This window comes from Arachis stenosperma, chromosome 7 (genome assembly GCF_014773155.1).
Source record: "Arachis stenosperma cultivar V10309 chromosome 7, arast.V10309.gnm1.PFL2, whole genome shotgun sequence".
Taxonomy (NCBI): domain Eukaryota; kingdom Viridiplantae; phylum Streptophyta; class Magnoliopsida; order Fabales; family Fabaceae; genus Arachis; species Arachis stenosperma.
This window is the reverse complement of record NC_080383.1, coordinates 9,797,265-9,810,369: the sequence shown is the minus strand read 5'-3', so window position 1 is coordinate 9,810,369 and position 13,105 is coordinate 9,797,265. Positions and strand designations below refer to the sequence as shown.

The window sequence follows — 13,105 nt, the reverse complement described above, 5'->3', positions numbered from 1 at the left end:
CCATCATTAGGCCCACCCAGCATACTATATAAGGGGAGAGGACAGCTCTCCCCCCAAGGTACGTCACATCTCTTACCTAATTCTGCCACCTTCAGTACGGACTCTGACTTGATCGTTGGAGTGTTCTTGCAGGTGGCCACCCCCTTCGCACCGCTCGCTCTCCCACGCTGACAGATATCTGCCCCGTGCTGACCCGGGACCTCCCTTCTCCGTTGCCGCTACCCATTGGCGACCCGACCGTCCGAATACCCGAGGTATCGAACATTGGCGCCGTCTGTGGGGAGCCCGACGCAGACATGGAGCGGCATATCACCTCAGAAGAGCTCCGCGAAGGTGGCGGAGCCCGTCTGAGCAAAGCGAGCTCAACGGCCCGGAACGCCGAGCACCCGAGACCGTCCGTCCAGCCCAACCAGATGTATACTCAGACCCCCGAGAGGCATCGCCCCTTTGGTGGAACAGGAGCCGACAGCGCCAAGATCATGCAAGAACTCAGGCACAGAGTTTAGAACTTGGAGCGGGAGCTAGCGGCAAGGGATCAGTCCCAGGCAAACGCCGGCCACTCGCACGGCGGCGCTAGCCAATCCCACGTCCGCACCCACTCCCCTTCCCATGTACGCAGCAGCCAAGCAAGAAGCCTAACAAGGCGCGAAGAGACACACAGACAAGCGACTTCCCGGCCCACACGAGGCAACTCGGAAAGCCGTCGGGGTCCCAGAAAGAGGAGGATTGTAATCAAGAAAACCCCATCATCATGGGGGCAACCCCTTTCCACCCCTAAATTCTCAAGGCCCGGCTCCCAAGGAACTTCGACAAGCCTACGGACATGAAGTATGATGGGACCAAGGACCCCCAGGAGCATGTCACAGCTTTCGAAGCAAGGATGAACTTGGAAGGAGTAGGCGACGCAGTTAGGTGCCGGGCGTTTTCTGTGACACTGGCCGGCCCGGCAATCCGATGGTTCAACACCCTCCCACAAGAATCTATCACGACCTTCGCAGACATCTCCCAGAAGTTTCTAGCACGGTTCACAATGCGCATAGCAAAGGCGAAACACCCGATCAACCTGCTAGGGGTCACCCAGAAACCCGGTGAACCGACCAGAAAGTTCCTGGACAGGTTTAACGATGAGTGCCTGGAAATCAACGGCCTCACGGACTCGGTTGCTAGCCTATGCCTAACAAACAGCCTATTGAATGAGGACTTTAGGAAACACCTAACAACCAGGCCTATATGGACCATGCAAGAAATCCAAAGTGTAGCCAAGGAGTACATCAATGACGAGGAAGTCAGTCAGGTCGTGGCAGCTAATAAACGGCAGCCACCCAACCTGCCACCTCGGCACGCGCACCAGACAGAAAGGTATAAGGAAGCTCCTAGAGACAACACCCCAAACAAGCTGCCCAAACAACCACGGGTAGGGAGATTCACTAACTACACACCACTCACGGCGCCTATAGTAGAGGTCTACCAGCAGATCGCAGACAAAGGAATCCTATCCAGGCCAAGACCTCTGAAGGAGAGGACGGGAGGCAACAAAAACCTTTACTGTGATTACCACAAAGGGTTTGGTCACAAGACCCAGGATTGCTTTGACCTCAAGGATGCCTTGGAGCAAGCCATCAGGGAAAGAAAGCTAAGCGAGTTCTCCCGGCTTATAAGAGAGCCGAGGAGACGGGAAAGAGAGCGCTCCGAGGAAGATCGAAACCGGGCTGTCAAGCCCAGACAAGAACCTCTAGGGGACGCCAACAACCCAGCCTTTGTGGTTAACGTCGTGGTTGGGCGAGATACCCCCCTAAGTCTAAATCCGCAACGAGGAAGGATTCCCGGGTGCTCTCCATCTTCACAGAGAACCCCACCACCAGCTGGAAACCCCCCACCATATCATTTGGCCCAGAAGACAAGTGGTTCAACGACCTTCCCGAGAATCCCCCCATGGTAGTCACGGCAATGGTCGGAACAGGACTAGTCAAGCGCATCCTCGTCGACATGGGAGCCGACTCAAACATCCTATTCAGGAACGTCTTCGACGCCATGGGGCTTAGGGAATCCGACCTCCAAAATCATCAACATGGAGTCATGGGGCTTGGCGACAATTTTATCAGGCCCGACGGGACGATCTCCCTCCCGATCAGTTTAGGAACTGGCGATGCCAGGAGATCGGTTATGGCAGACTTTGTAGTCCTAAGGGACTCCACTGCCTATAACATCATCCTAGGGAGGAAAACCATCAACGAGTTCTCAGCTGTAATATGCACCAAGTTCCTAGCAATGAAGTTCATAACGGACAAGGGAACGGTTGGTTCCATAAGGGGAGACCTAGAAACGGCAGTCGCTTGCGACAACGCCAGTCTCTCCTTAAGGAAAGAATCCAAAAAAGCAGCTGGTGTGTTCCTAGCAGACCTGGACGCCCGAATAGAGGACAAACCAAGACCTGAACCAGAGGGAGACATGGAAAAATTTCAGATAGGGAAGTCGGTAGAGCAATTCACCTTCATCAACAGGAATCTTCCCCACGAACTGAAAGGCCCTCTCATGGAAGTTGTAAGGGCAAATAGCGACCTCTTCGCATGGACTCCGTCCGACATGCCGGGGTTAGACCCCGAGGTCATGTCCCACCGATTGGCCATAAAACCCGGAGTCAAACCGGTAGCCCAGCAAAGAAGAAAGATGTTGCAGGAAAGAGCGGAGGAAGTCGCCAAGCAAACAAAAGGGCTGCTAGAAGCAGGATTCATCAAGGAACTCGAATACTCAACATTGCTGTCCAATATTGTCTTGGTCAGAAAGGCCAATGGGAAATGGAGGATGTGCGTAGACTACTCCGACGTAAATAAAGCATGCCCCAAGGACTCTTTTCCCCTCCCAAACATCGACACTCTGGTAGACTCGGCAGCGGGATATCGGTTTCTCAGCTTTATGGATTCCTATTTCGGATACAACCAAATTCCGATGCACCGACCTGACGAGGACAAGACCGCGTTTATAACCCCAGGAGGCACCTACTGCTACAGAGTAATGCCTTTTGGATTAAAGAACGCAGGGGCCACTTACCAGAGATTGATGAGCAGAGTCTTCCATGACCTCATCGGAAAGACGGTGGAGGTATATGTCGACGATATTCTTGTAAAGACGGCAGAACCAGGCCAACTGATAAACGACCTCCAGGCCGTCTTTGAGGCACTAAGGAAATACAAAATGCGACTCAATCCACTCAAATGCGCATTCGCCATGGAAGCAGGGAAATTCCTAGGATACATGATAACCCAAAGAGGAGTAGAGGCCAATCCGGACAAGTGCGAAGTCGTCCTTAAAATGACAAGTCCTGGGTGCATTAAAGATGTACAACGGCTGACCGGAAAACTCACGGCCTTATCCCGGTTCCTCGGAGCATCTGCGGAAAGGGCCACCCCGTTCTTTAACCTAATGAAAAAAGGAATCACTTTTGAATGGACCCAGGAGTGCGAAGAGGCGTTCAGACACTTTAAAAAGATACTCTCGGAACCCCCTGTACTCAGCAAACCCGGGAAGGATGAGCCCCTATACCTTTACTTGGTCGTAACCACACAAGCAATGGCTGCCGTACTAGTCAGAGAGGAAGATAAGACTCAACGACCAGTATACTTCATTAGCAAGACACTTCAAGGGGCAGAGACAAGGTATACGAAGCTTGAAAAGCTAGCTTATGCCCTACTAATTTCATCCAGAAGGCTGAAACAATATTTTCAAGGGCACACAATCATCCTAAGGACTGACCAAGCTATCCGACAAGTCCTCCAGAAACCCGACTTGGCGGGAAGAATGATGGCATGGGCAGTGGAGTTATCCCAATACGACTTGCAGTACGAACCAAGGTAAGCAATCAAAGCCCAAGCCATGGCCGACTTCCTCGTAGAGGTTGCAGGGGAGGCACCCGACGTACCGAACACACGGTGGAAGCTCCATGTCGACGGAGCATCTAACCAAACGTTCAGAGGAGCCGGAATCATCCTCGAAAACTCGGCTGGAATAGTATTCGAGCAATCCATCAAGTTCGAATTTCCGGTCTCCAACAACCAGGCCGAGTATGAAGCCTTGATAGGGGGACTGGTGCTAGCTAAAGAAGTTGGAGCATCAAGGCTAGAAGTCAACAGCGACTCCCAAGTCATCACTTCCCAAGTAAACGGCAGTTACCAAGCCAGGGACGCCCTGCTTCAGAAATACTTGGAAAAAGTAAAAGAACTGTGCAAAGAATTCGAGGAAGTAACAATCCAGCACGTTCCTAGAGAAAGGAACGCCCGAGCCGACCTACTCTCCAAGCTCGCAAGTACCAAACCCGGCACAGGAAACAGATCCCTGATCCAAGGGATGGCAACAGAACCAGCAATCATCATGTGTGCAACGCAAGCATCAAGCACGCCCTCATGGATAGACCCAATCTCCCGGTATCTAGAGCAGGCAGAAGCACCCTCCGACCAAAAAGAAGCAGAATTCATCAAAAGAGAAGCCCCCAAGTACACGATCATACAGGGGCAACTATACAAGCGAGGGCTCCACCAGCCACTACTAAAGTGCCTGCGCCCCGACCAAGCAGACTACGTCCTGAGGGAAGTACACGAAGGGTGTTGTGGTCACCACATCGGAGGAAGATCTTTGGCGAGAAAGATCATCAGGGCGGGATACTATTGGTCCACAATGATGTCAGATGCCCAGAAGTTCGTAAAGAAATGTAAAAAATGCCAAGAGAATTCCAACCTCCATAAAGCACCTCCCGAGGAGCTCAACCTGATGCTGTCCCCCCGACCTTTTGCCAGTGGGGAGTCGACCTCCTGGGCCCATTTCCTCTAGGACCCGGGCAAGTGAAATACTTAATAGTGGCCATAGATTATTTCACCAAGTGGGTAGAAGCAGAACCACTAGCCAGCATATCCACAACGAACTGCCAAAAGTTCATGTGGAAACAAGTAATCACAAGGTTCGGGATACCGGAAACAGTCATATCGGATAACGGGACCCAGTTCACCGACAAAAAATTCAAAGGATTCTTGGAAGGACTAGGGATCAAGCAAAAGTTCTCCTCAGTCGAACACCCCCAAACCAACGGCCAAGTTGAAGCAGCTAACAAGGTCATCCTAAAGGGGTTGAAGAAACGACTTGAGGGGAAAAAGGGCTCATGGGCAGAAGAACTAGCCCCAGTGCTATGGTCATATAGAACCACCCCCCAGTCATCCACCGGGGAAACCCCTTTCCGACTCACATACGGGGTCGACGCTGTCATCCCAGTCGAGATCGAGGAACCAAGTCCGAGACTACTCCTCGGTGGGGGTAGCGAAGCCGTTGAAAAGGACCTAGCCGACGAGACGAGGCAAATGGCGCACCTGGCAGAAGCAGCGATCAAGCAGAGAGTGGCCCTCAGGTACAACGGCAAAGTGCTGAAGAGAAACCTGGGAGAAGGCGACCTGGTCCTACGACGAAATGACATAGGGCCACCCACACCAGGAGAAGGCAAACTGGCCACAAATTGGGAAGGACCCTACAGAGTAAAAGAAGTCCTCGGGAAAGGTGGCTACAAGCTAGAAAGGTTGAACGGGAACGAGATGCCGAGGACATGGAATATGGCGAACCTTAGAAGGTTCTACTCGTAAGAAGGGAAGGCCAACACGGCCCCAACCCCCCTCCCCATGTTCCGCCTTTACAATTTTCCTTTATGCTTTATAATCTTATGCTTTATGTGAATATCTTTGTTTAAAATTCCTTATGCATTACAAATCCCTATGTCTAACAATACGGTAAGCTTATCTCTTTGCAAGTTCATCCCACCACGAAGTCTCAAATAAGACGCAACATAAAACGGTCGACCTAACGGTAACCCGGGACTGATCACCCCGGGAACCAGAAGGGACCAAAAGAAAAAAAAAACGGCTCAAAGTAAACGCGACACAAAACGGATTAAAGCGAAAGGCCACGACGGCCCGAACAAACGAAATAAAGAGCAATGGCCACGACGGCCCGATTAAAATCCAACCAAAAGCAACATGTTCAAGTACAACCAAAAGGCGCCTATTAGAAGGCCCAAAAACAACGAAAATTACAAAATAAAAGCAAGACTATGTTCTAATAAAATCAGAGAATGTCAACAATCTTCCCACCCTCCACAGTCTTCATCGCGCCAACCTGAGTGAGGTCAAGATCGGGAGCCAACACCGCCACCTGTAGCTTTATTCCCTCCTCAGTCAGCTTAACGGCGTCACAAGCTCCCTTGGCAAGATCTTTGTTCCTCTTCTTCAGGGCTGCCACCTCCCAAGCAGCCGCCTCTGCCGAACTCTTGGACAACTTTAACTTCTCTTCTAGCTCCTCAACCCTTTTCTTCATGGCTGCAGTCTCACCACGAGAGGTGTTCAGATCCGTCATTAAAACCATGTCTCGATCCACCAGCCTATTGATCTCCTTAGCATCTTCTTCAAGCTTCTTCTCACAGTCCGACAGCTTGATTTTCAGAGACTCCTCCCGGGACCGAGAATCCGTCAAATCCTTTTGAGAATTCCTGAGCTTCACCTCCATTGCGTGATAGCCGCCCAAGACAGGTTCGACCTTCTTGGCAATAGCAGCAGCACGGAGCAGACTTCGGTAGATCCACCTAGCCTACCCGGAGAGGTCGGCTTCATGGAAATACTCCTCTGTGCCCGGAAGCAATTGAGACTCGATGAAGCCCCCGGCATCAAAATTCTTCTCTATAACTGAAAGAGCCTTACCAGTATCCCGTTTTCTCTTCTTGACATTTCCCACAAACCCCAACTCTTCATCACCAAAGTCATCCTCAAAAGTCTCCACTCCCACATCGGAAGCCCCCTTAACCTTCTCGGGAGGGACAGCATCCCCCTGTTGAATAGGGACAGTTTCAGCCGCCTGACTCCCGGTCTCCCCAGTCTCACCACCCTCCTCATGCCCTTGGCTCGCTGGAGGACTTGATGGAGCGTCATCTTCAGCCTCCTCATTTCCCTTGATGAGGCTCATCAGGTCAGCTAAAGTTTTCTTCCCACCAGCCATGGAAACTGCAAACAAAGAAGAAAGGAAAGACGTCAACAGATAAGAAAAGAAAAACGCAAAAACGCGCAAAGAAGAGATAACCCACCAACATACGACCGACTGGCCTCCCGGTCTCCCATTAGCAAGCGAGGATTAAGATTCTTTTCACCAAAGATAGACAACAGAATGTCAGCAATACTACGATCCTCCTTATTCAACCAGTCATAAGATACTTTAATAAGATAATCTGATCCCGCACCAAAGCTCCAATAGGTCGGGATCAGACGAGCCCCTTCCGCCGAAAGCCAAAAGGGATGATGCCCCTCAAACGGTCTAACCTTAAAAAAGGTAGACTTAAACTCGTGAAAGGAATCCTCAAAAGACCAAAAATCCTACGCCCCTGTTGGGCCCTAAAGGACATATAACCCTTTTTAGCCTTCCCCTGGCTAGAAGGGTTCATGAGCAAAAAGAGGTAAAGAAAGACGTTCACAGAAATTGGGAGCTCAAGGAACTCGCAAACCATTTCGAAGCACCGAATGGAAGCCCAGCTATTCGGGTGAAGTTGCGACGGTGCAACGTCACAGCGGTTCAGCAAGCCCATGATAAAGGGAGAGAAAGGAAGGCGAAGCCCTAAAGTCGTGAACATGGGCTCATAAACCCATAGCCAATCAACAACGGTCGGGGAAGCCAGGTTCTTATGGCACACACGCTCACGGGCAGCAGGGACAAAGATCTGGTAGAGCGTTTCCTCGGGACCCCCCCCCAAATAAGAGTCCGGCTTGTCGTAACTTCTGGAGACTCTCCCTGGTCACCTTGGATAGGGTATCCTTTACATCAAAGGAGACCCAAGCATAGTGGTCGACGAAGTCGGCCAGGGGGCGCTGGGCTTGGCTCGAAGAAGCAAGACGGTCATCCATACCTACAGTGGGGGCACCACTAAAGTCAACACGGAAAGCCGAAAACCCTCAAAATAACAAAAAGAAAAAGGAAGCTACGAATCTCCCCTAAGCCCAGAAATGCAAGCAAAAACCCAGGGAAAACCCAGAAATGCAAGCGAAACCCAGGAGAAACTCAGAAATGCGAGTAAAATCAAAGAAAAACCCAGTGGCACCCCCTCTAAAAAGGAAAAACAAACAAGAAACACAAAGATCCAAGCATGCAACAAAGCAAAAGCGCCAGAAACAAAGCAACAATTGAAACAAAGGTAAAACAAATAAGAAACTCACCAGAAGAAACAGGAGGTTGCAGAGAAAAGCAAAGAACAAGATACTTCAAGCAACTGCAGCAAAAGTAACGGTAACACTGGAAGCAACGGTAACACTGGAGACCTTGTGGAGCAGAGACAAAGAAAAGTAAAGGAGAGGAGTGGGGGTTACGAAACAAAATAAGAAAAGGGAAGCGTAACCACCGAGGAAGGGCACTTAAAGGACAGGGGCATAATTGCCATTTCGCCCAAAAAACTGAAAACAACGAAGCGACGGACATTAAATGCTCAGCGCCAAAACCAAAAAAGCGGCGCGAAAACCAAAGCGACTAAACGCGAAGGACAAAACGCCGCCCACGAGTTACCGAGAAAGGGGAGAGCTCTCGATAAACGCGCCCAACCACGAGCCTCGAACCTCGAAGCTGACGCGTTGGGGGCACTGTTACGGACTGGCAGTCCAGCCCAAGAAGCCGTCGGGTCGGAAGACCGCCCCATCCAGGCCCAAAGAACCTTGACGGATCCTCTCGGGTCGGTTAACAGTCACCAACCCAGGATCCAATCACCAATCACACCACCAGCCGGGTCGTCCGGGTCGTCACCCGAGGTACCGACCCCTTGTACGGACGACCCGCACACGTGGACGAATAGCAACTCACATTCCACCAATGGGTTAGGCCATCATTAGGCCCACCCAGCATACTATATAAGGGGAGAGGACAGCTCTCCCCTCAAGGTACGTCACATCTCTTACCTATTCAGCCACCCTCAGTGTGGACTCTGACTTGATCGTTGGAGTGTCTTTGCAGGTGGCCACCCCCTCCGCACTGCTCGCTCTCCCGCACCGACAGATATCCGCCCCGTGCTGACCCGGGACCTCCCTTCTCCGTTGCCGCTACCCATTGGCGACCCGACCGTCCGAATACCCGAGGTATCGAACAGTTAGTTAAACCATATCAACTAGTCTTCATTAATGATAAGCCAAATAAATGAACGATACACATCATTCAAGGCTTCAATTCATTCATCATCATCATGATGCTCCATTTTGGCAGCAGGGGAATAAATCATGCTTGCTTGTGCACTAATTAAAGGCAAATAAAGAAACAACAATTTACAAATATATATTCATGATACATCCATACATGCATGAATGCATACACAACCTTATATATGTAATTAATGATGATATATAGCATTAATCAAAGTCCCCTTGCAAGCATTTGTTCATAGTTCTCAATGGATTGGAGCCTCTGAATAAGGAGCTGCTGCCTGAAGTTCTTGATGAAGGCATCAGTGCTGGCAGGGGCATATTTGTTATTCCACCTGAAATTTCAAATCAATGGAGCGATGGACATTTAATGCTCAGCGCCGAAACCTAGAAAGCAGCACGAAAACCAAAGCGACCAAACGAAAGGAGAACAAAACGTCACCAACGAGCTGCCGAGGAGAGAAGGAAATTTGTCACCTCAGCAAAACAAACGCGCCCAGCCACGAGCCCTAGACCTCAAGGCTGACGCGTTGGGGCACTGTTACGGACTGCTAACCCAGCCCAAAGAGGTCGTCGGGTCGGGTGATGAGCGGATAATTTGTATGCTTTTTGGCATTGTTTTTAGTATATTTTTAGTATGATCTAGTTAGTTTTTAGTATATTTTTATTAGTTTTTAGTTAAAATTCACTTTTCTGGACTTTACTATGAGTTTGTGTGTTTTTCTGTGATTTCAGGTATTTTCTGGCTGAAATTGAGGGACCTGAGCAAAAATCTGATCCAGAGACTCAAAAGGACTGCAGATGCTGTTGGATTCTGACCTCCCTGCACTCGAAGTGGATTTTCTGGAGCTACAGAAGCCCAATTGGCGCGCTCTCAACGGCGTTGGAAAGTAGACATCCTGGGCTTTCCAGCAATATATAATAGTCCATACTTTGCTCAAGATTTGATGGCCCAAACCGGCGTTCAAAGTCACCTCAAGAAATTCCAGCGTTAAACGCCGGAACTGGCACCTAATTGGGAGTTAAACGCCCAAACTGGCACTAAAGCTGGCGTTTAACTCCAAGGAGAGTCTCTACACGAAAAAGCTTCATTGCTCAGCCCAAGCACACACCAAGTGGGCCCGGAAGTGGATTTTTATGTCATTTACTCATCTATGTACTAGTTTTCTATAAGTAGGACCTTTTACTATTGTATTTAGAGAGACTTTTGGTAGCTATCTTTGTTTTATGCTATCTTAGACCTTTGGAGGCTGGCCATTCGGCCATGCCTAGACCTTGTTCTTATGTATTTTCAACGGTGGAGTTTCTACACACCATAGATTAAGGTGTGGAGCTCTGCTGTACCTCGAGTATTAATGCAATTACTATTGTTCTTCCATTCAATTCCGTGAGATCAGAGTCTTCGTGGTATAGGCAGGACTTGATGGCAGCATTCAAGAGAATCCGGAAGGTCTAACCTTGTCTGTGGTATTCTGAGTAGGATTCAATGATTGAATGACTGTGACGTGCTTCAAACTCCTAGCAGGCTAGGGCGTTAGTGACAGACGCAAAAGTATCAATGGATATTATTCCGGCCTGACCGAGAACCGACAGCTGAATTCCGCTATGCCGTGACAGGACATATGCAATCGCTTTCACTGAGAGGATGGGAGGTAGCCACTGACAATGGTGAAACCCTACACGAGCTTGCCATGGAAAGGAGTAAGAAGGATTGGATGAAGGCAGTAGGAAAGCAGAGATACGGAAGGGAAGGCATCTTCATACACTTGTCTGAAGCTCTTACACCAATGATATACATAAGTATCACTATCTTTATCTTTTATGTTATTTTCGTTCATCACCATATACATTTGAGTTTGCCTGACTAAGATTTACAAGATGACCATAGCTTGCTTCAATGCTAACAATCTCCGTGGGATCGACCCTTACTCACGTAAGGTATTACTTGGACGACCCAGTGCACTTGCTGGTTAGTTGTGCGAAGTTGTGTAATGCCATGGAATTGAACCACCAAGTTTTTGGAGTTCATGACCAGGGATTATGAGAGTTGTGAAAAGTATTGTTCACAATTTCGCGCTACCAAGTTTTTGGCGCCGTTGCCGGGGATTGTTCAAGTTTTGAGCAAGCTTTTGGTAACAATGCCTGAGATTGTTCTAGTTTGGACAACTGACGGTTCATCTTGTTGCTTAGATTAGGTATTTATTTTTTTCGAAATTCTTGAAGATGAATTCTAGAGTTTCATGATGATTTGTTGAAATCTGGCTGGCTGAGAAGCCATGTCTAATCTGATTGGACCGAGGTTTCAACTTATCACCACAAGAGCTTGTTGATTTTCATCAATTTTGCTTTTGGAGCAGTGATCCGCTAAGGCTTGGCTGACCTTTGGTCATGTCTAGTGTTTTGGACCGAAGCTTTCTTTGAAAGCTTGGCTGGCTGTGAAGCCATGTCTAATTCCTGGACCGGAGTCTTAGACTAGCATTGCACTGATTCCTGGAATTCTCATTAAGAATTTTGATACCTTTTTCCACTTAATTTTCGAAAAACACAAAAAAATTACAAAATCATAAAAACCAAAAAAATATTTGCTGTTTCTTGCGTAAGTCTAGTGTCTCATCTTAAGTTTGGTGTCAATTACATGCATTCATTCATGTGTCTTAAGGATCTTCAAGTAATTCTTGATGATTTCTTACTCTGATCTTTGAATTCTTTTGGCTTGAGTATTTATGTGTCTCATATAGTGTCAGTAGTACACAAACTGCTAAGTTTGGTGTCTTGCATGCATTGTTATTTGATTCTTGTTGCATTTTGATTATTAAAAATCCAAAAATATTTTTAATTTGTGTCTTTTCAAGTCAATAATACAAAGAATTGAAGATTCAGAACATACTGCAGAGGAATTATACAGAAAAAGCTGAGCATTCAAAAATGCCCAGTGAAGAAGGCAGACTGGCGTTTAAACGCCAGCCAGGGTACCTGGTTGGGCGTTTAACGCCCAAAAAGGTAGCATTTTGGGCGTTAAACGCCAGAATGTATACCATTCTGGGCGTTTAACGCCAGGATGGTGCTAGGAGGAAGATTTTGTTTTCAAATCAATCTTTTTTCAAGTTTTCAAAGTTTTTCAAAACCAAATCTTTTTCAAATCATATCTTTTTAATCAAATGTTTTCAAAATCAATTTCTTTCCTTCTTCAAAGATACTTACTAACAATTAATGATTTGATTGAACATTTTTTGCCTTTTCTATTAAGGAAGGTTTTATGTTTGAATCATATCTTTTCTTGTTAGGCAAGTCATCAATTTTTTTAAATCACATCTTTTCAAATTGTTTTCAAATCATATCCTTTAAAATTGTTTTCAAATCATATCTTCTCAATCACATCTTTTTAAAACCATAACTTTTCAATCAAATCTTTTTAATCACATTTTTTTAAATAGTTTTCAATCAAATCTTTTTAATTTCTAATTTCAAAATCTTTTTCAAAAATCACTTGATTTCTTTTTCACTTTTAATTTTCGAAAATTATCAATCAAATTTACAAAATGTTTTCAAAATCTTTTAATTGAATTTTCGAAAATTCTCTTCCCTCCTTCCCACATCCTTCTATTTATGGAGTACTACTCCTTCTTAATGCACAATTCGAACTCTAACTAATAAAGTTCGAATTCTTCTTCTCCTTCTTCTTTCTATTTCTCTTTTCCTCTGACACTTCAAGGAATCTCTATACTGTGACATAGAGGATTCCACATTTTCTTTTTCTCTCCTCTTTCATATGAGCAGGAGCAGAGACAAAGGCATTCTTGTTGAAGCTGATCCTGAACCTGAAAGGACCTTGAAGAGAAAGCTAAGAGAAGCTAAAGCACAACTCTCTTTAGAGGACCTGCCGAATTCTTCAAGGAAGAAGAACACATGGCAGC

At 47.3% G+C, this 13,105-nt stretch overlaps 1 protein-coding gene across 1 annotated transcript; it reads left to right on the top strand.

Moving 5' to 3' along the window:
* The first annotated feature begins 823 nt into the window (after positions 1 to 823).
* LOC130939366 (uncharacterized) lies at positions 824 to 1,939 on the top strand. Its single transcript, XM_057867477.1, has one exon. It carries the CDS (start codon positions 824 to 826, stop codon positions 1,937 to 1,939), a length of 1,116 nt encoding a protein of 371 aa, XP_057723460.1.
* Positions 1,940 to 13,105: the final 11,166 nt, after the last annotated feature.

Excerpts from the sequence above, each read along its gene's own strand:
- LOC130939366 (XM_057867477.1), top strand. The coding sequence starts at position 824 with ATGAAGTATGATGGGACCAAGGACCCCCAGGAGCATGTCACAGCTTTC.